At 40.2% G+C, this 24,887-nt stretch overlaps 1 protein-coding gene across 5 annotated transcripts in view; it reads left to right on the top strand.

Annotated features, from left to right (window-relative positions):
• Positions 1 to 24,887, top strand: part of MGMT (O-6-methylguanine-DNA methyltransferase) — a 258,236-nt gene that overhangs the window by 222,448 nt on the left and 10,901 nt on the right. For all 5 annotated transcript variants that reach the window (XM_042459837.1, XM_042459838.1, XM_042459835.1 and 2 more), the window contains one exon: positions 20,829 to 20,968. In XM_042459837.1, the coding sequence (XP_042315771.1) occupies positions 20,829 to 20,968 (140 nt within the window). The remainder of the gene's footprint in view (positions 1 to 20,828; positions 20,969 to 24,887) is intronic.

Genomic DNA, 24,887 nt, shown 5'->3' with positions numbered 1-24,887 from the left:
TCCTCTGGGTTTTTCTGGGTCTGGCAGCTCTTCTGATGTCTGAGCTGGTGTAACCATTAGCCTGTAGAGCCCAGTCTAGGTGCTTCAATTCATCGTCCAGGAAGTGGGAACACAGATCCTTTTGGCCCAGTCTACAAGTGTTTTTATTGTGCTTTTTTGTCCCCAGTAATGGTTGGAGTTCTTGTGTAGGTATCTGTCTACATGTGTACACATTCTGTATACTGTGTGGCCCAAACATTGGTTTGGAAGATTAACTGAAGCACCCAGACTCTGGGCTCCACAGGCTAATAGTTCCTCCAGCTGAAAAACACTAAAATTCTGTACCATGCCAACAACTATCAGGTCAGAATGCATGGGGAAGCCATTGAAATCCACAAACATCTAGTCAACTTCAACAGGAAAGAAGAAACCATTAAAGTAAACAAAGTTTGGCTACCAGTCCTGAAAAACATCAAAGACCCAGCAAGTGCAAATGAAAACCACTCAGGGTCAGGGAGATTTCTGAGCAGACAGTGCATCACTAATTAAATAGACGCCCTGAGGCCTTGCCATTCATAAACAGACCAACACGCAGATTAACATGTAAATCATTTCCTCTCAACCAAGGGTCACACAATATATATAGCCCACTCACTTCCATGTAAGCATTCTCTGAAGCTGCCAGCCACAGATACTGGTGAAACGTTAGGAATAAACTCTTCCAGAAAAAGGCCACATAGCCCAAAAATCCACAAAAATGTGTACTGTTTTAAGAACAGGGAAATACATATTTTAGAGTTGCAGTCTGGAAAATACCTATCCTAGGTCTGGTACATACCTTATTGAAGGTCCGGAGCAGTGGTGCCATTTTTTCCTCCGCAGGTAAGCTGCAGCCACCAAACCGTGCGGAGGAAAAAGAACTAAAAAAAAGCAGGTTCTCTTTGTGCCACACCAGTTACGGCTGAGTGCGCCAATGGCACACTCGTGATATAACTGGTGTGACACGATGTGCAGATGCTATGTGTCTGTTACATCATAATGGCAGTGCCCGTGTACACGGGGTGCCGCCATTATGCCGCCGCCAGTACATGCTAGGGTCCCATAACCCTAGCATGGCGCATTAGCGCCGTCTGTACCATGCCCTAGTGGTACAGCAAAAGAAAGGTTATGGAACTGTCTGGCAACACGAGCTGTATTTTCAAGAGAGCAAGTGCTAGAGGGCCAGTAAGTTCAACTTGGGCCACAGGCTCACACATGAAGTGACCACACATACCACATGAGTCTTTAATTTCCTTAGTCTCCTCATCCCCAATGTGAGTACAACGAGACTTTTGGAGGTATTCTTTTTTAGTATCTCAGCTCCTTGCAACCATCTCTCTCTCTCTCTCTCTCTCTCTCTCTCTCTGTGTGTGTGTGTGTGTCTTGTGTTGGGCATAGAAGTAAGCTACTGAGTAGGGGAGGGATCTGTTAAAGTCAGTGACACCCAGAGGCTTGCTTGTCAGAAGGGCTGTGAATCCATCCTTGGTTTGGGTTTGGACTTATCCACAATGCTGAAACATGCAGCCCCAAATAGGTTCAGTATCTTGGATAGATACTGTGAAGGATAGACTCACCCCCAACGGCTACCAAAGCCACCAGTCGTCCCCCCCCCCCCCCCCGGCTCAAACCTGTGATATTATTGCCCTTTGCTTGTCCCAGCTTTGAAAGAGCTGAGGGGCATACAGATGTTTGAGTTTATGCCCTTGGGTCAGGGATCATGCTGGGAGACAGGACTGTGGCATGTTACAGATGCGCCGAAGGGGCGTATTAGGGTTAGGAAGGGACGTGTTAGGGTTGAGAAGGGGCGTCCCTTCCGGACTCCCCTCAACCCTAATACAGACCGAGTCCATACAAAATGGCGGTGCCCATCCACATTGGGGCTGCCATTTTGACGTTGCGGACGCATAGCGTCCGGACGTCGCGCGGCAGAAGTGACACCACGAGTGCGCAACTAGAGCCTCACGGTGCCACTTCCGGGTCGCTGAAAGAAGCGCCATTTCAGCACTTCTTTCTTGCTGCGCCCGGGAACCGCACGGTTTGGCTGCTGCGGTTCCCGGACGCAGCAACTGGCGGCGGCAGACCGCCCAAACTGTAACTCGCCTGTGTTTTCGATTCATTTGCTCAACCAACCCATTCCACTCTTACCTAGACATCTGGTTGTCAACCCCTAAATTATAATTTCTATAAGAGCAAAATGGCATTTTGTTTTCCACATTGCTTTACTTTTCACATTTCAAGCTAATAGAGAGTTTAGTTAAGAATTATTTTTGTGTATTTTACAAAAAAAAAAAAAGATTTTGTGCAAAAAAACTTAAAAGGCCAAATTTTATCTATGAAAATCCACTGATCCAAGACCCAGTGATTTGCATCTGTATCCAATATTAGTGGAACTGGGACGTTTCTCTCCCTTTCAGGCCTTCAATCATTCCCAACAACTGTTCCAGAGGGGTTTCCAGTTTACAGGGGGCTTTGGGAGCTACAAAGGAAGGGGGATCACCAAATCAGAATTAAGCATTGGGATCCAATAGGATTACACTATTGGATCCTGGGCACCGTAACCAAAGTACATTCAGGAAGTTCACAGTGATCAGCAGGTTGCTTGAGAAGTAGAAGATAAAAGTAACTGGCAGTACAACATGAGTTTCAGGATGGCAATGTTGAAGTCATCCATCAGTCTGCAGTATTGTCATTTCTGTCATAGGCTGCTCTACAGGTTCTCCTTGGCAACAGGGATAAAACTTTATTCCCTCTTTGATTATTCCAGCAGCATTTTTCTAGAGGCAGAAGATATTGTCACACCAGTATTATGTCTCAGGGCAATCGTGTTATGAAAGGGAACAGGAACATAACACTTTGAAAACATTGGTTATTAGACCTCTCTTCTTTTACACAACTGCATTGTTTGAAACTCTTGCCTGTGTGTAAAAAGCCTCTTTACTTCACTTCTGGCATTACAGCCATGAGGTGTCATGAGGAGGGACGATTCTCCTCCCCTCGCTATTCCAAAGCAGGCTAATTCCATGACTGTTTATTTCTTTTTAATTTTATTGTGTTTGCACAATTATGTCGAAAAAATAATTAAACCGATTAAAATCTATTTTTAATTTAATTTTATTGTTTTACCATACATATGCAAACACAGCAAATATTTTTTTAAAAAAGCATGGACATAGCCTGATTTAGAATAGTGAGTGGGAGTGGAGAGGAGGAGATTATGGCCCTGTCCTGCCAAGTGATGGCTGTAATGCCAGGATTGAAGTGAAAAGGCTTTTTGCACCATAATATCTGTGCTATAATAGAGAAATTGAGAGCTCATTGATAGGTTTTGCCCATCAATAAAAAGGTGCAGTACAGCAACAGGGCAGCAGCTGAACACACACGTCATCATCTGGCAAGTACTGGTTAAAGATGCTTTTATCCTGTCTAAATTCTGCTTTTTTAGTTTCTGATTTTGTAGGATGGCAGTGGTAAACTTCCTCTGAACAAATCTTGCCAGAAAAATCCCACAATAGGTTCACCATAAGTTGGAAGTAACTTGAAGGCACACAGCAACAGCCACAATGGTTTTCAATACAAACAAAATGGTGTGATCTGGGTTTCTAGACAGGCTTCCACAGCCAAGTGCTATCTACATCTGTTGTACTACATTGTCCATTTCCCCATCTTGTATGGACTCTCTGCTTGCTGTGGATGTAGAAGTTTCATTTAGTGATAAGTAAGACAGTCTGTCAATTAGTTACCATCTGTTGGTTTGCTGTTGTTATTGTTTACAGTCATAACAAGGCAGACTATATAATTACTCAACACGCACAAAAGTTTCCACATATCTGCCTAGAGTCTCATGCTGGGAGAAAGGTGGAATATTAAATAAGTAAATAACTTTCTACCCATGTATTATTCTCCTCCTTCCTCCTCCACTTAACCGAGTTATCAGTCAAGCACAACAACAATAGGACAGAAAGGTGAAGTGTGCATTATAGGCATACTTCAGTTAACAAAGCCTCTGACTTAAAAACTGTTTAGAAAGTATTTTTATGCACCACACCAACCCCATTTTCCTCTGTCTTGCTGGAAGTTTTTTAAAGCAGCCATCAGCATTGGAAAAGGTACGAAAGAGGTGTGAAGAAACACAGAGTTGTGATGCTGGCTAGCAACAGCATGTCTGCGGGAAACCATGCAATAAACCTTGAGTTGAGAAAGAATGGCATTCTGCTTTAGCTGATCCTACCTTAGCTGTGTGTACCTGCCTACAACAGGCAAGGTAAACAACAGCTGGCTCCAGAATCCCCTATTGAGCATGTATGAACACCAAAATAGAGAGGAGAAGAGAGAGTAGATAAACCTGCCTTATCAGCCCCTTCCAACCAGCATGTTTTTTTTTAAAGTTTGACCATCAGACTGAAAATAATAAGAAGGTGGAGGCAGGTGGGAAAAACCATCACAGAAGCAAATGGTCTCTAGAAAGTTCAACGCATTTTTGTTTGCTGAGCATGCCTGAACAGCAAAACACAGAGGAATGGCCAAAACAGTGTAGGCTGCCTCAGCAGCTCCTCCAGCAAGTTAAAAATGCATATATCTAGAAGTTGGGCTGCCAAAATGGAAAGCCTAAAAACAGTGGAGGCTGTTGAAAGAAAAAAGTCATTCCTTTGTACATTTTGCCATGCAGGAACACAGAATCAAAGCACCCCCAACAGATGGCCATCCAGCCTCTGTTTAAAAACCTCCAAAGAAGGGGACTCCACCACACTCCAAGGGAGTGTGTTCTACTGTTGAACAACTCTTATTATCAGAAAGTTCTTCCTCATGTTGAGGTGGAATCTTTTTTCCTCTAGTTTGAATCCATTGCTCCAGGCCCTAGTCTCTGGGGCAGCAGAAAACAATCTTGCTCCTTCCTCAATATGACATCCCTTCAAATATTTTTTGAATTATGTTGTCCAGAACTGGACGCAGTATTCTAGGTGAGGCCTGACCAAAGCAGAATGGAATGGCACTATTACTTCTCTTCATCTGGACACCATACTTCTATTGATGCAGCCTAGAATCACCTTTGGCTTTTTTAGCTGCCACATCACACTACTAACTCACTTTCAACTTGTGACCTACTACAGCACTAGAGTATTAAAATATTTTTGGTTTACCTTGCCTAACTGTTTCATTTCACATGTGCATAGACGAAACATGTACTGAAATATGTTGAAAGACTCTTTATATGTGTGTGTGGGGTATAGGTACATGTGTCAGTTTTCTTCATGTTCTTTCTTTCCGTGGTGGCAAACATTCTATTCAAATTGCAATGGCCAAGATCTCATTTACTGTACTTTGTTAACTGAGGTGTACCTGCACTTGCTTTCAAGAGTGCAAAGAATTTTGATCAACTAATAATAAATGCAAATTTGTAATGCTTTTACCATTGAGTTCTGTCATAACAGAGCAGGGCTTTAGCTTGCAAATACTAATCTTGCTTAAGTAAGGATGAGGCTTTTTTCTTATTCTAATAATGTATTTTAAGTATAAGAAAGTAAAATTAGTTAGAGTTTCCACATTTTATAGTCTGGCCTTTAACAAGCAAAACATGTTTTTGTTTATTTCAGCTGTAGCATCTTAAAAAGATGAAAAGTTGAAACTGTAAAGGATTTAACACAGAAACAGAAAAAAGAATTATTTCGTTCTAGTGAGGACTCCTAAAATTCTTGTTATTTTAGCACTCGTAATTCCTCCTTCAATGTCATCTCCAACTGCATTGTAATGTGCTATTGGATTTTGAGGACCTAATGTATAATAGTTTCAGAGCTTTATGAAGTTCATTTGTGATAGGAAATACAACCTTTTACAAATGTATATATTACCTTTCTAAAACTCTATTGAAGAAGCTTGTGTGTTACTGAAACATTCTTCAAAAATGTAAATGATCATATATAATGATCATCCATAATCTTTTACCCGATTAATATCTATATAATGAATGCAAGGAAAGGACATTTCTGAGTTTCAATGCAAAGAGACTGAAATAGATCTCCCTGTTACTGCCTGAGTGCATTGCATATAAGTAGCCTTAATGAAGTCAGGGGCCACTCATTAGCTACTACTTGCAGGGTCTGGTGTAGCTACTACTACAACAGCTACTGTTTCTGTTACTCCTGCTATTACATCTACTACTTCTTCTACCTGAACTGTTTCTTCCTCATTTGAATAGGTGAGAAACCAAAGTCAGCTGCGCAATTTGAGTTAGATTCCATCACTCAAAATTCAGTCACAACTTCTTTTGAATTCCTCAGCTGCCCTGAGGCAAAGGCTCAATGTTGATACTGAGATTAATCCCAAAAGAACCCCTTATTTCTCAGCAGAGAAATTAAAGCTTGCCAGTTTTCCTTTCACCTGTCCTTCTGACAGCTCTGTCAGTAATGATATGCCTTCTACATGGTATAATCCCCGTCCTATGGTAAAGAATAATTTATTAAGAAATTAAGGGGCTTAGCTCTTCTCTGTCGGGTTGGTCTTCAAAAGTTAGCTGATAGCAGAGACAGCATGATTATCAATGAAAAATTATTTAACAGTACCTTGGGGCTTTTTTAGACAAAGCCTAATAAGTCACATGGGTAGATATCAATCAAATGTATCCCCCTTAGATTTTGTAAATATTCCCTGAAGTTAAGTCAAATTATGTTGATTATATGGTTCCTCTTCTTGCACTTCAGTGTGACTGTGGGGCACAGTCCTAGTTTAGGAGAAAATGTATTTTTAGAAGCATAGGAGACGCGTGATATGTTTGCTAATAAATCTAACACCATTTCCCCATTCAGTTTCTTGAATCTGAGAAAGGCCAACAAGGTGGTAGCAATATGTTTCATAATTGACTGTACATGGATGGCACTTTTGAGTTACTGGCCATGTTTATGTATACACTGATGGCACCTTAATGCATTTTTAATGGCTATTAGTATATTTAGTATAATGTGCCTGGTGCATAAAATATGTATTGTGCACCATCCCTTTGCGATCTTTTGTTGTGCTTAAAGGCACAAAAGAAAAGGTGTGACTTGACGTTGTCCTAACTGTCATTTATAATCTGGGCATGATGAAGAGACATCAGTGTCTGAAACACTGTTGTGCTTGAATTGATGAAGTTGTGTCATTTCAAATCAGATTCTTCTACCTTTTTATTGTTTTGATAACAAGGTTATGCCCTGGAGGAGGCATGAACTACAGTGAGTCTGCAAATGTGCACAAGTTTGTTCACTTTTTGCTGTTGAGTAGACTATTTCAGGAATGTCATCACACGTCAATTAATGTTTGAAGCATTTATAACATAGTGTGATGGGACAGGTCTCCAAAGCAGGGGAAAGTGAGTTTGGACTTAGTTTATGCAGATAATGTCCAGTTTCCTGTATCTGTTTTTCTTTGCTTGAAGCACTTAACTCCATACACCAAACTATTAATAACCCCCACATGTTCTTCAGTGATTTTGCTTTTGTTTGAGTGACAACTGTGTCAAGCTATCTTGGCACATTTCAGTGCTGTTGTGCATTTGTGTGTAAAACGGAGTGAGACTTGCCATTGCTCCCATGAAAACACTTACGTGTTTAAAAGGCTTGTCTGATCTGAGAAACTTTTATTTCAAAATTGTTGATTTCATCAAAATGAAAGACTTAAATTGATCTGTTGTCAAATGGTAGGAGCTGAAGGTAGAATTTAGCTGTTGCGTCCATCATTTTCTCAGCACCTCAAAAGAGAAAGTATTCATTTCCAAAGGCTAACACTACAATATGTCCTAGCAATATCAGGTAGGAGATTGTGTTCCAGTGCACTGAAAACTAGACTGAGATTGTCAGAGCATTTATATTCATGAGAGTGAAATAATGCTTAGCCTGACTAGGCTTCCACATTCTTTAAATGAAAAAGATATGGCATTAACTCTTTGCAACACCTGATGAATGAGATTTCCTTAATGTGTGAAATGAAGAAAACAATGAGTTTGAATTACGTTGTTAGTGGAAATACTGTTTTCATTCATGTCCCCTTGTAAGAATGAAGGCAACACAATCTGAATCCAATCACCCCCTTCTGACATTGTAGCTTACACAATTTCTTCTTTAAAAACATAAGCATATATGAGCTAAATGAAGGGAACAAGGCATTCATACTTGCATGCATGTACACACACATACACAATGACTCTCTCTATATACCACACACACACATTAGTTGGATAAGAAACAAATGCTGTCACTGTTTCCTGAATACTTGGTACTATTTGAGTAGAACACTAGCACTATAGATTGGAATTCCTGCAGGTATTACGCCAGTAGTGAAATTTCTGTCCCATAATAGAAGGCTAAATCTGGATAGAATCACTACTAACAATACAGTATATGGCTTCTCATAAATAAGTGGCATAGAGTCCATTGGGGGCATAGTGTCAGGTAAGTGGCAGCAAAATAGATTGAACTCAGTGGGAATGACTTCTAAGTGTACAATATGCAGAATTGCAGTCTTAATTGCCTATCTGCTTTTCAAAATAGTAACTTGCCTTGTTTCTCAAGTCTCTCTTTGAGCAGCTCTGCATTTTGTAAAATCAGTCAACGAAGTAGAAGATCAGAGTTCAGCGTGAAGTCAGATTCCTTTTCTGTATAAATATTGTTTGAGAGGCAAAATTTCTTCTGTGTCCTTTTAAATAAGGAATGGACTTTTGTCTCTCTGCAGCATCCTCTGTCAGGCAGATTTATCTACTGTGTTAGAAGCAGCAGGAACGCAGTCAGTGTAGAGTTAAGGAGGGAACTAAACTTGCCAAAAGGAAGATAAATGAAATAAAATAATACAAGAGAAAAGGGGGTTATGGAAGTCTAGCAATATCTCTCATCTGTATCTAACTATGCAATAGGAAAACCTTTCTCTAGACTAGATTCCAGGAGTTCGTCATTGACTTTTTTTAAAAGGTTATTCCCGACTGATCCACAATGCTAGAATTTTTTATTAGGTTATATATCTACAACTGAAGTATGTTCAGCATCTTTTTGGTTTTCTAGATTAGCCTTCCTGCCTAGCAACAAACTTCATCATAATTCATATGATTATGGCCAGTTGTCTAAAGGTGCTGTTGATATTTGCAAAAAGCACTTGGAAGGAACTGCTCTGATTTGAGGCAACCGCAGATACTTTTATAACTCCTAGCAACAGCGCTTTTAATAAGAGAATCAGGTTTCCTCCAAGGCGAAGGAATGTTATTACTGAAAAAGAATTTAGCCTACATACAACCCAAAAACTTCATACATCAGAACAATTATTTTTGGTGATAATAAAGCCTATAAAACTAACGAAAGCATTTGGAAGACATTGATACATCTACTGAATACTTTGCCAATAACTTGCATAAATCAGCACCTAGTTTTCTCATTAAAGTTTATGTTTATTGAAACAGTGGAGGATAAACAACTTTTGTGGTAAGGATAAAGTACCACCTAGGTAGTGTAAAGTTGCACCTAGCTCCTCTATTAACTTAAATATAGTTGCCAGTATTGAAGAATAAAATACCTATATTTTTATATCCCTGTGGCATGTATAAGCCTTGCTCCTAAATGTTTGCAGTTATGTAATTCCACTTAGTGGCAATAAGTAAAGACATGTATGTTTTTTTAACCATTAGAAAGAAGGCCTGTGTTTTAGTAGTTATCTCTGAAACTCAAAGGGATGGGGAAAGCCTGCATCTGGATGGCAGCAATAATCGAGGTTCACTGCCATGGCTTAATGTAATGGAATTCTGGGAACTGTAGTTTTGTGAGACATTTAAGCTTCTCTGTCAGAAAGCTTTGGTGCCACAACGAAATTCCATCACATTGGGTCCCAGAACTCCATCGCATTGGATTATGGTAGTTAAAGTGGTGTCAGTCTGGATTACTTCTGCAGGGCAGATACAACCTCACTGCAGCATCACAGACTTTATTTGTAGTTCAAAGAGTCAGTTACTTAGTACTTTTGTTTCTGCATAAGTTTATAGCCTGTATAATAGCCCATTTTCTTTTCTAGTTATTTGCACAATTTGAGAATTTACAGTCGGCCCTTCTTATACACAGATTTTTATACACGGATTCAAGCATACATGGTTTGAAAATGTTTCAAAAAAGTATAAATTTCAAATATCAAACCTTGATTTTCCATTTTTTATAAGGGACACCATTTTGCTATGTCATTATATTTAATGGGACTTGAGCATCCACGGATTTTGTTGAACCACGGGGGATCTTGGAACCAAATCCCAGCGTATAACAAGTGTCCACTATATTCTGTTTCCAAATTGCCATTTTTAGAGGTTGGAAAATTTACCTTTTTGGATAGCAGCTGCTAAAACTCTCCTTCCATATAGCATTCTCAAAGTTATATTCCAGAAGAATAACTTTTAAATGTCTTGTAATTTTCCTAACATTACAACATAAATCTGGACCAGATATGCAATCTTTGAACTCTTTGTAGCTGACTCAGCTTCCTCCTGCTCTGAACCCTATTTTAGAACCAACTAAGGCCTGCTGTGACGACTTTAACAACTTCTTTGCAGATAAAATCTCTCAGATAAGGGCTGATCTCAATGCTGGCGCTTCATCAGAAACAATAGAAGAGGTGTCCAGAGCTTCCGTGGACTCTGTTAAACTGGATCACTTTGAGTTTGTGCATACCGATGAAGTGCACAAGCTTCTTGGAAGTGTTAGGAAGACGACATGCTCTCTCGATCCCTGCCCTTCTAGGCTGACCGCCCAGGGTGGCAATGCGGTAACATCATTATTGTAGCGCATAATTAACACATCATTCAGGGAGGGAAATTTTCCATCTAGTTTAAAACTAGTGATAGTCAAACCGCTACTTAAAAAACCCTCCCTCGACCCCCTGATAAGGAACAACTATAGGCTGGTCTCATTATTGCCTTTCTTAGGCAAGGTGATCGAGAGAGCAGTTGCCTTCCAGCTCCAATCTGTCTTGGATGAAACCGATTATCTGGACCCATTTCAAACTGGCTTCAGAGCGGGATTTGGAGTTGAGACTGCCATGGTTGCCTTAGTCAATGATCTCCGTCTGGGCATCGACAGGGGAAGTGTGACCTTGTTGGTGCTTTTGGACATCTCAGTGGCTTTCGATACCATTGACCACGGTATCCTTCTGGAATGCCTGAGGGAGTTGACTCAAAACCTTCCTCTTCTGTCAAGCCTTCTCCCCTGTAAAATGAAGCTGTGTATTCCCGTTCCCATTGATTCTCTGCCTTACCCTGTTGAATGATTGTGTTCAGATTTTGTATAATTTGTATTAGTGGATTTTATCTATTTTTATGAGATGTTTTTAATGGTTTTAATATGGTCTGTAAACCACTTGGATCTATGGAAAAGCGGTATACAAATAAAATTTATTATTATTATTATTATTATTATTATTATTAGGAAGGAGCTGTAAAGGATGTAGGCAATTATGTTCAATTCTGAAGCTGACACCACATTACAATATCCTCATGGAAGCAAAAATGGCATAGGCAAATCTGAAAGGGAAGTCATGCTTGCATGAGGATAATGAATATCTAGGTTTTTTACACTGAAATATGAATTAAGGTTTAAGGTACACACACAGCTAATTTGTTCTTCCCAGACAAGAGCTGAAAACAAACAATCTGTTCCTTACCAGCAGAAAAGCAAAAAACTGGGAACTCTTTCCTTACCCATCATTTCCCATTTCATTATAGCTGGGAAATGGTGGACAAGCCAAGATAATAAATAAACCATAGTTTGAAGCTGCTTTAATAACTAGCTTGTTTTGAACTGGTAACTGTCATGTTCTGGTTTTGGCAAATTGAGAACCTAGGATTAATGAAAGTTTTCTGATTTGTTTTTGCCTCAAGTCCAAAAACGAGCAAAGCAACTGCTTGTAATCTCAAACTTCCTTTTGTAAAATGCTTCAAATGAAGCCTTCTTTAAAAAAAAAATGTGTCCATTCAGAACATACAGCTCTCTACAAGGTGTTTATTTTTTATTATTCCTTGATTAAATCTCTCGTCAAGATGCAAAAGTTAACAAGCAAAATTAGAATAATTCTGGACCAGCCCTGTGAAAAACAAACTAGAAATATGTTTTGGGATTTATGGTGCAACTGAAGATTAGATAAACTCTCTTTACTTTCAGTGTGCTAAGCACCATCTGAAGATATCTCAGCCCATGAGGAATCCAGTGTCATAAATATTGAAATAAATGACGCTCATTGATGTGTCTACACTGGCCACTTAATCCAGAGCCAGTCCAGATTATTATGCCCTCAACTGGCCTTGAAACAACCACAGTTGTGACCACATGCACTGGGCGACATCCAGTATGACACCATATAATTGTGAACATGGGCCAGCCAGGCCACCACCACATTGGACCCACTGGTCCGTCCCTCTTGGTGCTGCCATTGCTGCCTTGCCAGCCAAGCAGCTCCTTCTGTGAGCCTGGCCATCATGGCCACTTCTATTGAGGTCATTTTTTTGTGAACATTACATCAAAAACATTTTTGTAAAATACAGTGGTTTTTGTAACATTGAAAAATCACAAAAATATACAAAACTTCTCACAATTTCTCCTAGTGGAGTGAAAAACTTTGTATGTTCTTGTTGTTGTTGTTCAATTCTGTGAAAGAATGAACTAAGCAAAGACCTATATCTCTAAGGAAGACCCTAAGTTGAAATCCCCACTGAGCCATGCAGCTCATGGACTAAGTTAGATTAATCACTCCTGTTCATCTTAAAGTATCTCCCAGGGCTACAGGTATAGAAGGAAGAGTGTGTGGGCCATCTTGTGCTCACAGGAGGAAGACATGGTGTGAAAGTGATAATACCACTTGGGGAAATACCATTTTGGCTGATGACCCTTTTATAACAATATCTTGTATTAAGATGTTGCCCTTGCCAAGTCTGCAGTAGACTTACATCTGTAGTATGTTTTCCTGTGCTGTGCCAGTTGTCCAGTAGACAAAATAGAGGACAGAAGAGATGTTCAAGGATATTTATGAACTTGAATTAAATACTTCCCTTGAGTTTTATGTACTTGTCTTATATGCTGTTTAGCATGGTGCCAGAGGCACTGGATACTACATTTTTTTCAGACAACTTACAATTCAGCTTTGTGACAAGTTTGAATTCTTTGAACAAAAGACCATAATAAAGAACTAGAAACAGGCATTGTATAATTTCCCTGTATGTTTAACAATATCCAAGGTTTGTAGCTGTATTGAAAATTGGTAGTTTCACTTTATTTTGAGCAGGTTATATTTACAGCACTAGCAGAGAGTTTAGTAATAAAAATATTTGGCACAGTCACCAAGCTGCTTGCCTTAAACTAATTAATGTGTTTGCTGCCTACAGGGTGAAATTAACATTTCAGATACATTTATAAAACCATGTGCATATCATTGTGAGATATTGTATTATTCTGAGCTACAGCATAAGTGTCTTGAGTAAGTAAAAAAAGTTGTATCTACATACACCTGAAGAATACATATGATATTTTTTGAACAAAAATGTCATATACATTTTCTCATCTTTTTGCTCAGTAATACCACCATTTAGTCTTTCAGTAAAGATTTTGGAGCAATGCATTTTTGAGGGATAACTAGTCAATGTTACAATAAATTTATTTAGGTCTCTCATTCTGTTCCTTAATATTTTTTGTAAAGCTCTTGTCTATTTGCCCTACTATGCCAAGCCTTTATATTTCTTATATTTGGGAGAAAGGGGGCATTGCAGACAGGGACAGTTGTGACCTTAGCCTTTGTGCTTTAAATGCATGCATGCATACATACATGCATTATTTGTTTAATTATGTTAATAATTATACCCTACTTTTCTCCTGGCATGGGACCCAAAGTGACTTATGCATACTGTGTAATCTGTGCATATCTTGTCAGAGGCAAACTATACTGAATTAAACGAGACTTGCTCCCAGGTAGGAAACCTAATGCTCTCTGGTGGTTTTTGTACTACAACTTCCATAAGCGTTAAACAGAATGGCAAATGGTTAAAGTGCATGAGAGCTGCAGTCCCAAACATCTGGAAGGCACCAGCTTATCTGTCTACCACTGATATATTACTTTACTTCCTTACTTCTGTTATGGATGTTTGTATTTTCAGTGAATGGCATTCAGTATTGCAATTACAAATTCATAGCCTGGGATGCATCTACACCGTAAAAATAATGCAGTTTGATACTGCTAAAGCTGCAATGGCTCCATCGTACAGAATCCAGTGATTTATAGTTTTGGGAAGCACCTACACTCTGGAAGAGAAGGCTAAATCACTGATCTATAACTGCTCTGTATTCACTAAGACCATGTAAATCCCTGCCAGCCCATCTTAACAGCCAGCAGTTGGATCAGGTGAAGGAGGCTTCCATCCCAACTTCTGCCACTAACATGGCTGCAACACTCCTTGATGCAGACTTGCTTGACGGAAGGGGTTTGGAAATGTGCCCCCATTCTTGTGCCCCCATCAGCCGCTGAACAGATGTCAGAGTTAGCACCCAGAATCCCAGACAATCAACCAGTCAGCTTGATTGATATAATCAACAGCACTTTATTGATAGATCCAGAATCAGACATGTGCCTCACTCAGCTTCTTAGCTGAGACTGACCACACTCTCCCAAAGACAAAGTAACAGAATCCCCAAAAGCCAAATCCCCTCCCAAGCAGAAACCCGCCAAGCGAAGCCCCTCCTGGTTCCCACAGAAGTGAAAGCACATTCCCAGCTCTGAGCGCTCGGAGAGCCAGGCCTTCAAGGCCACTAGATAAGACACCTGGCCCTGCTATGCACTAACTATCACTATCTATTCTTCTACTGCAGCTAAAGCCCCATCATCCCCCAACTACTATACTACACTACAAAACACTATCTGGTAGAATACTAACAGGATTCTAACAACAGACCACCTTTGCCCAAGTGATGTTGCTTAGTTACACACAATTAAGTAAGAACCTAATGTAAAATAGCTGTGATTATTTCTATGCTACCCAATTACATGGGTTTATTGGGTCAATCACAACATAAAAATAACAACCAGGTCACAACTGAGATACCATAAAAACCACAAGAGCAAAAATATAAAAATATGAAGCCAGATCATTTAAAATGGAAAACAGAGAACAGGGTATGATATGATAGCATTGGGAACATGGACAGTCATCACTGCATAGCCTCACCCTTAACAGTAGTGAAATGGGAAGATCTGAGAGGTAGTTGCAAGAAGTGGTTGCAATTTCTGTGGGACATTGGGAAACGTCAGGTTGCCCAGTCATGCACTTACTTAAAAATAATCGAATTTCTACTAGTTTGGAAGCATCTACTTGAGATTTCAATATCCTAAATAGGTTGGTGTGATCCACAAAGTTTGTTACCCCTCTGCTCACCACTAATTCCAGATCATTAAAGACCAAGTTGAATAGCACCAATCTGAATACAGATCCTTGGGGACAGTGTTGCTTACGTACTTCCATTGCCCCATTTGCTCCTACCCTCTGTTTCTTCCTCTTTGCTCTCCTGAGGCTAACATTTTCACGCTACTCGCTGTTATAAAATCTGTCAGCTTTTGCTTCCAGTTAGCTTCTGCTATGGTGGCGGCACATCACTGATGGTCTATACAGAAAACACTCTTGCTGTCTGCCCAGAGGAGTTGTTAACCTGATGTGGAAGCTGAAATGCCAGGAGAAGGCAAAGGGGAGGGTGCTGTGGGTGACTGTGAGACTGCAGTTCCCAATAATGTGTCCCATGAAATGATGGGAAGCTTAAGTCAAGAGCAAACTGATAAGGGCCTTTTGGTTCCAGAATTAATTATTGAAATTCACCCTTATAAAATCAAAAGCAGGCAGAGCACCTCTCAGGTCAGAGTCAAACCAGGGAAAAGTGATGAAATGGAGTGGGGGAAATCCACTCACCCCTTTGTTACAGTTGGATTTCAAATAGGCTTTTTGAAAGGAATGACAGTAAACAAAATCTGTTTGCCTAAGGAAACTCTCCTAGCAATCAGCTAGTAACACAACTCCATGTGCTAATGAACCCAAAGCTGTTAATATGGTTTCTTCAGTTAAATTGATTCATGAATTTTGAAGAGAACATTATCTAATGAATTTTCTTTGAATAGAAAGCAATTAAAAGGACAAATCAGTCTGATTAACCCCAAAGTCACCCTAGTGCCACAAATGGTGTACAGTTTGAAATTATATCATAAAAACTAGAGCAGATTTGATATCTCTTCGCCCTCTACTAATCCATGTAAATTAATGAACAACAAAGTTAATTTCTTTGATGACCCTTTTCTAGTATCACCTGGATTATGCTGATGTTTAATTTGCTTAATGTTATAATAAAGGCTAAACAGATTTTTTTTCAATGAGGCGATTATCGTTCTGTTCAATTAAGAAGTGGGTTTTTTATTTAAAAGAAACATAAAAGTTATGTGGCTCCCTTTTAAGAACAAAGAAAGAATTCTTTTCTATACCTTTTAAAAAATTACTAGAATAGAGAAGTATTCCCCACTCTTGAAAATCTCACTTTGTGAGCTTCAAAAATGAACGTTGTTACTACTTTAGCCTGAGGTTTTTCATTGACATTGCCTTTAAATTAGAAGGCAGGAAGGGATCCATAGTTGGCTCAACTTGCCCAGTTTGGGTACTTTGAGAGTTGTAGTGTGCAAGTGTTTTCGTCTTTGTTTGAAGAATTAAGAGGTAGACCAAAAACCTGGGTGTTTATCAGACGAGCTCTTAAAGAGGTACTATTCCAGTGTGACTCCTCTAGCTGCCTCCTGTTGCATGCTGGGATTGGCAGTTTTAAGGAGAGGTATTTAGAATTCTCAGGCAGAGAAGTTCAGCTCCTTAAAACTGCCAATCCCAGCATGCAACAGGAGGCTGCTAGAGGAGTCACACTGGAATAGTAGCTCTTTAAGAGCATAGTGTGATAAACATCCTGGAGAGGCAGAATCACAGGGATGGCACAATTCCAGATCAAGAGATATATTATGTGTTGCACTGGAACAACTTGAGATCTTCCAAGCAGAATAAGATACACTTTGAACTGAAGGGTTCTGAACCAGAAACATATTTTGAGTATCAGGATCCATATGAGTTCACACAAAAATCAACTTCTGGTTACTCTAAATGCATTGCAGTTCTGGAGAATAATGAAAGGAGAATGGGAGGGGAATGTGTGGGGTCTGTGTCTGTTAAGTAATAGTAAGCCAAAAATCTTTTCCCGTCTACATAGGCATCTGGTTAGCCAATGTCAAAATAGAATTCTGAACTTGATAAATCTTTGACCTGGCACAACTGTTCTTAAGTTCAACTCACTCTAGGATTTGCCAGTCGATTCAGATCATCCTTCTCACCTCTGGCTAGTTACTCAGTGTGGAAATATGGTTAGATAGCTAGGAATATCCCATCAATGGCACTACTTTCCTGTAGTGGTGGAATTGTGTGCTCCTGTGAGGCAAGAGGCTATGCTGACAGCAGCAGTGCTGCTGTTGGGGTCTCTCGTGTCAGACAGGCTTTTGCTGAGGAGCCAAATTAAACATTCCAAACAGCTACTGGGCAGTAGCAGTAGAGACACTGGCCAAGGATCTCTCTGAAACAGCAGTAGTGGCACCATAGTTCACACTTGTTTGTACTGCACAAAAGGAGGCATGGTAAACTCCTTTGGAATGTCTTTTACCACAAAAACACTATGATGAGGCAATCCAAAATAAAACAAGAGATAGTGCCAGAAGATGAAGCTCCCAAGTCAGTTATCACTCAATGAGCTACTAAGCTGCAGCAGAGGACAACTGCAATTAGTCCTATGGCCAATGATGCAGCTGGATTCAAGTCAAAAGGGCATTCAGCTGTTGATGTGAAAGGAAAGTCTGAATGGAAATGTGAGAAGCATGAATCAGGGGGGCAGGAAATGTGAGAAGAGGGAGTTATGGGAAAAGGGAACATGAGAAGGATGAATCAGGGGAAGCTAGACATAGTAAAACAAGAAATGGAATGTGTAAAGATTGTGATACTCAGCAAGCTAATGTGGACAGGAATGACTTAAGGAGCTGGGGATGTTTAGCCTGGAGAAGAGAAGGTTAAGACGTGATATGATAGCCCTGTTTAAATACTTGAAGGGATGTCATACTGAGGAGGGAACTGACATGTTTTCAGCTGTTCCAGAGACTAGGACCCGGAACAGTGGATGCAAGCTACAGGAAAAGAGATTCCACCTCAACATTAGGAAGAACTTCCTGACAGTAAGGGCTGTCCGACAGTGGAACACACTCCTTTGGAGGGTGGTGGAATCTCCTTCCTTGGAGGTCTTTAAGCAGAGGCTGTATGGCCATCTGTCAGGGATGCTTTGATTGAGAGTTCCTGCATGGCAGGGGGTTAGACTGGATGGCCTTTGCGGTCTCTTCCAGTTCTGTGATTCTAAGCTCCATCTCTTTGATAACTAAACTGAAGTTGCCTTCATGAAAAGACTTGACTCACTAGAAAAGACAGTAATGCTTGGTAAGGTAGAAGGAAAAGAAGAAGACCACATTCCAAATGAGTAGACTCAATCAAGGAAGCCAAGGTCCTGAGACTGCAAGACTTAGGAGGGCTGTTAATGATAGATAGGGTCACCATAAATCAAAGTCAACTTGACAGTAGTCAAGACTTTGAATATTATATCTGCACCACCCTATAGTATGCCTACTTCTCTTATTCCCCAAGGTCTGGCTGAGAAGACCAAATTATAGACTTTAGCATGCTTTCTGTGGACACTGTCTGGGTCCATATAACATAGTCAGTCAGTCTTTCTCCAGGAACATGGTTTCTTGGCACAACCTTCTTGGTTATGGGGCTCTAAATACTACATCAACTAAGTGGGATGAACCTCCCCAGAGTTGCTACCAGTTAAGTGAGATGAACCTCTTACATGACTCTTGTAATGTTTAAAGCATACCCACATCTCTTCCTAGTTTATAGGAAGGGAACTTGTACTACCTTTGACACTAACTGAGCAAAAGAAGATGTATCAGATGTCGTAAAATGAGTCTACAAAAGTCCATGCTTCAAATTATTTTGCTAATTTAGGCCTGTTACAGACTGCCAAAATAAAGCTGCTTCGGGTCTCTTTGGAGGTATGCTATTTGAATGATGCATGGGTCCTAAGAGTCCGGAGGTCGCACCAAAGCTACACTCCATTCCTAAGCACCAGAGTGCAGCTTTGGTGCAGCTTCCGGATTCTTAGGATGCATGCATCATTTAAACAGCATACCTCCAAAGAGACCCAAAGCAGCTTTATTTTGGCAGTCTGTAACAGGCCATAGTTTTAAAGGTGTTACAAGATTCCTTTGCATACTGATATTCCAGATTAACACAACTATGGGGCTCAACAGACAGCCTGTGCCAACCTTTTCCTCGCTGGATTGGGGCCGCAGCAACCGCATGCCACAGCCCCAATCTGGCCTTTCTGTGGCTCAAAAAGAAGCTTCAAGAAGCGGCTCCTTTTCCTGCTGTGGAAATGGTGCTGTAGCTGCAGTGGCAGCTTTTCGGTGCTCCTTTGGTGCAGCGTGTTTAAACGCTGTGCCAACTGAGTGCCATGAGCCCCCCCTGACTTGTGGTTGGGTGCACAGTTTGGGAGCGGTCAGCGTGTGGATGCCATGCCCCCACACCACCCCCATGCTGGCATATAATGCCGGTCTGTAGAGGCTCAAAGTCTCTGAATTCTAGGTTAGCGGAAGACAATATAGGTGCATCAGTGATCTCTTGTATTCCAGCCTGAAGAAAAACTGGAAAGTACTGTTTCTCAGTTTGCTTCCTTTTTCTCTCTGTAATCCAGGAGTGGACAACATATGACCTTCTGGATGTTAGGATTCATCATTAGTTATGCTGGTCTATTTTTTTAAAATAATTTTTCTATGCTAGTGTAATTGAACCATATCCAGTCACCCCCATGTAGTTTGTAATCACCATAGTGTGTATGTGTTGTGTACCTTCAAATCATTTCCGACTTATGGCACCCCTAAGGCGAATTTATCATGGGGCGTAGGCGAGTGCAGACTGCAGCAACATGAAAGGGTGATTTTGCTTCTCTCCATGCCTTATTACCAACCATATGAAAATCAAGAGTGACTAGACAGAAAATGAACAAGTCCTCTGTTTCTAATGAGACTTTCCCATTTTAATATGCAGCATATATTCAGGGACACCACAGCTGGTCATTGTTTTCCCCCTTTTTCTTTTTCTTTTTTAATTTCTAGAATGCTGAGTGATAGCTTGGAGGCCTTTGCTAACGATTAAAAGTATTTAGTTTGCCGGGTTAATATACTCTGTTTACTCTAGGGCTTCTTTTCCAATGTGACCAGTTGAAGTTTGAAATTAGGAGATACCAGAGCTTTATAAAATAAGTATTTCTAGTTAGTCCCACCATCCTCCCATCCCACTCTTTTTTTTTTAATTTGACTGTATGCTAATTTATACTCTTCCAATTTAATGGGAAAGCACATTGTATGTGTTAACAGGATAATTGTACTGGAAGCAAATTAAAAATATAGGAAAATCAAAGCCTTGAATGCGTTTTTAATAGTGATCAATTACTTGGAGCGCACTCTCTAATAATCATGAATTTAAATATAGAACACAATAATAGAACCGATTGCTGTGCTAATTCGAAAGAGAAAATGTTGCTGTCCGTACCCTAGCTTAAATGTCAGCCTTCTTTACTATTTTTATCTTGGTTGGTTAAAAAAAAAAAGAAGTCAGGCTTCTGAACAGTGTGTTACTTCTTCATATATTTTTTTTCTTCTCCTTTTCCTTTCAGCTTCATTCACCAGAGAAGTGTTGTGGACCCTGTTGAGAGATGTGAAATTTGGAGAGGCAGTTTCTTACAAGCAATTAGCAGACCTGGCAGGCAACAGCAAAGCTGCCAGAGCAGTGGGAGGAGCAATGAGAAGGAACCCTGTAAGTCCACGTCGACGTTAAAATAAAGTGAATGGAAGATGGTGGTTTTAGATAGAAAGCTTTTGCGAGCTAAATGTCATTAGATTAAATATATCTGCTATGAAAAGTACTCTGCTATGAGTTATAAGGTCAGTAAGTGTTTTTAATCAGCATTAATGGATAAACCAGTTTAAATATAATTTATTTCCCCGTCATTTATTTGAAATAGGAGCACTGCATTTATTTTAATGCATCAACCTATACAAATTTAGTCCCCTTTCTTTTCTTCTCCACCCCCCCCCCCCCCACATTTTTTAAAATCAGATTTTAAGAACTCGGTAGTGAAATCTCTTGTCCATGTAACAGTATGAAAGGTTTGGAAGTACTACACCCAGACCCCAGTCCTTTGAAACTTCTTCAGCTAATTGAACTTGTATGGTGTGGAAGGGAAAAATCCCACCAGTGTTCTTGAAGGAAAATAATAATAATAATAATAATAATAATAATAATAATAATATAGAATAGGATTTGTTAATATGCTGTCCAATCACTGAGAATACAGGTGGCTTACAACAGAGGGGATAATAGACGGTTCCCTGCCCTCAGGCTTACAATCTAAAAAGATATGAGAAGGGAATGGTGGGGGGGGGGGATCAGGTCCAGCATTCTTCTCTCCCTCTGAGGCCTGGACCAAGGCAGATGGACTAGAGGGAAGGCTCTTTTTCTTAATCAAGGCCAGGCCCGATGGCATTGGGCCTGTCCTTTTGCTCCCTCTAAGGCCAGAAGATGACAGTTGGAAGGAGGGAGGGGAGGGCTTTGTTTGCCTTGGATCCTCAGTGTATCTGGTTCTGGATTTTGGGTGCCAGGCTCATTCCACCCTCATCTGCACAATGAGTCAGAAAGTCTCTGTCTCTGTGTTTCGTGGCATGGGTCCACAAAAGGTTATAAATCTCTACCAATTTAGGCAGTGTAGAATGTGGCCTTTTAGTTTAGGGAGTCCTAGGGATATAATTATAAAGCACTTTAGCCCCTTTTGCCCCATCAGTGACGTGTGTCTGACTATTGCCTTGGATATTTTTTTAATTACAGATTATTACCATGGCATGAGAATTGGCTGACATTTATGACTGTGACCTATGTTGTAAGTGTGAAGTTATCTAGGTGCTGGCAGAAAGCTTTATGATGACCTTACTGGTTTGTTTTCATTGTCAAAGGTGGGGAAAAGGAAGAAGAAGAAGAAACAGCCTTCCAGTGCTGCTACAGTTTTGCATCTGAGAGTATGTTCCTCTTTAGGAAGTTAGCTCCTAAGGTGTGCACACCATGGATTGTCTTTGCAGTGTTTAAAAGCATTTGGGTGCAGTTGTTGATGCAAACCCCTTTGGCCTTTTGATCATCTGGTACTAATATCATAAAGTGAATGAGTCACTGATGCCAGTCATTCATCACTGTAGTCCAGAGAAAGTCATAGATAGCCAGAGCTGAATTTGAATCAGAATTCGCCTTTGGTCCCAAGAGCAGACTATTAGAACTTGAAAACTACTTTTTTTAAAAAAAAAAAAATGCATTTGATCGTGTCTTTCCCTCTCTACTGAGGTGACCCTATCATGAAGTTTTCTTAGCAAAATTTATTCAGAGGATGGTTGCCATTGCCTTCCCTTGAGGCTGAGAGCATGTGATTTACCCAAGGTCACCCAGTAGGTTTCATGGCTGAGCAGGGAATCAAAACCTGGTCTCCAGAGTCGTAGTCCAGTGCTCCAACTGCTAAGTCACTCTGGCTATGTATATTATTAGTTTTGGTTTAAACTCATTTAACTAAAGCTTGGTGAAAGTTATTGAACTGTTCTTCTTCTCTTTTTTTCCTTCTTTTTTCTTTTCCTTATTTATTTATTGATGGTGGTGGTGCTGGTGATATAAAAATTATCCCTACTCTTTTCATGTTATTTCTCGCTTTTATTATCAAAGATTCTGGAGTAATGCCCAGGAGTAAATCCCACTTTGTTAACTGAGGTATACCTGTCTGTAAAACTATTGGGTTGGAGTTAGAATTTCCCTCACCAGGCTTCTTCCATCCACAAATCTTTTAATATAAGGGGACATTTTTATGAGCAGAATGACAGAGAATACCATTCTCTCTGGCTTCAGTCTACCTGCTTTGCCTCACATTCCCTTCCTCAGATCTGCTCTGGAATGTCCCGTCTGCAACAGCCGGGGAGCTGCCTCTGGGGAACAGCAAGGAAGAAAGTATCTGCCAAAAATCACCTCTCTCCCCATCTGCTGTCGGGGCTCCTCTGAGTGGAATGCAGAACTCAGAATCCCACTGGGGCAAGCTCTGGATCCAACCCATATTAAATACATGATTTTGCCAGAATTCAGTAAGAGCACAGCAGCAGAAATAGAAGCTAGAAATCCAGGGTCTCACCATAAATAAAGCCAGGGTTCAAATTTTCCATGCTCTGTCACCCCACACTCTTATCTATGACTGTAATAAATAGCTATTCTGTTCTCTACTGTGTGTGTATATGGGTCTTCATGTCACTTGTCTTATGGTGACCTCACAAATTTCACAGGGTTTTCTTAGGTAAGAAATACTCAGAGATGGTTTTGCCAGTTCCTTCCTCTGAAATATAACCTATAGTGCTGGCATTCATGGGTGATCTCCCATCCAAGTACTAATCAGGTCTGACTCTGCTTAGCTTTCAAGATCAGACAGGATCTGGTGTCTTCAGGTTATTTAGGCCTCTACAATGCAAAAAAAAAAATAGTTCAACATGTTTCACTAAAATTTTTATTCAAAGCAGCATGCACATGTGAAATGAAACGATCAGATCAGGAAAGCCTTACGTAAGTTAACAAAAAAATGAGCCTTCTACAGTCCACTTGAAAGTTTCTTCCAAAATGCATCCAGATATTATTATTTTCTTTCACTAGCCTCTGCTTTTATTCTGATTTCCATTTTGATGGCTAAACTATAGCTCTATGCCTTTTTTTAACAATTGTGAAGGTCAGGTATAGCTGATGAAGCAAGCTAATTCACCCTTCTTTTTGCTGTTCACTCACTAGAAGGAGCAGCTATTTCTTTGCCTGTCCTAGTAAAATCATGTCCCGTATATAAAATGGCAAAATCAGAGTTTGATTTTTGGATTTATATGTAGTGGTTTGAGTGTTGCACTTTGACTCTGGAGACCAGGGTTCGATTCCTTCTTAGCCATGAAACCCACTGGGTGACCATCGGCAAGTCACACACTCTCAACCTCAGGAGAAGGCAAAGGCAAACCTCCTCTGAACAAATCTTGCCAAAAAAACCCCTATGATAGGCTTGCTTTAGGGTAGCCATAAGTCAGAAACAAAATCAGACAACAACATGTACGTACGTATGTATGTTTACATTTCAAATTGTATATGCAGAAACCCTGTGGATACTAAGGACTGACTGTATCCCATTCTTTCCCAGCTCAAGCTTTATTTCACTCTTCACTGCAGACATGCTGTGCAACATAGCAACTTAAAGTTTGTGTTTCTCCAGTCCCTCACCATCCTCCCAATTCAAGGGCTGTTTCAAAAAACATCCAGCAAGACAGAGGAAAGGGAGAAAAAGTGGATGGGCTGGCGAAGAGAAAAGGACTTTGTAAAAAGGAGCTTCTTTGTCAGAAGCTTTGTTAATTGAAGTACAGTGTGACCACACTGGATGGAACCCATGGTTTCTCACATCATTATTCTATTTTTGGGTACTAATTTTTAGCAAGCCTATGCATGACAGAACTGTTACAAAGCATTTGGTTTATTCACAAAATGCACTGCAGTTAGTGTATATCAAATGCCTGTATTTACAATTTCTACAGCTGTTTATCCCAGTTTGATTTGCTCTGATAAGTAATAAAATACACCTTTTAAAATGTGACCTCCAAAAGCTCTGAAACTGTCATGTTTCTAAGAATCAGAG

The sequence above is a fragment of the Sceloporus undulatus genome, chromosome 3 (assembly GCF_019175285.1).
Source record: "Sceloporus undulatus isolate JIND9_A2432 ecotype Alabama chromosome 3, SceUnd_v1.1, whole genome shotgun sequence".
Classification (NCBI taxonomy): Eukaryota; Metazoa; Chordata; class Lepidosauria; order Squamata; family Phrynosomatidae; genus Sceloporus; species Sceloporus undulatus.
The sequence above is the reverse complement of the archived record's forward strand: the minus strand, read 5'-3'. Positions and strand labels throughout refer to the sequence as shown.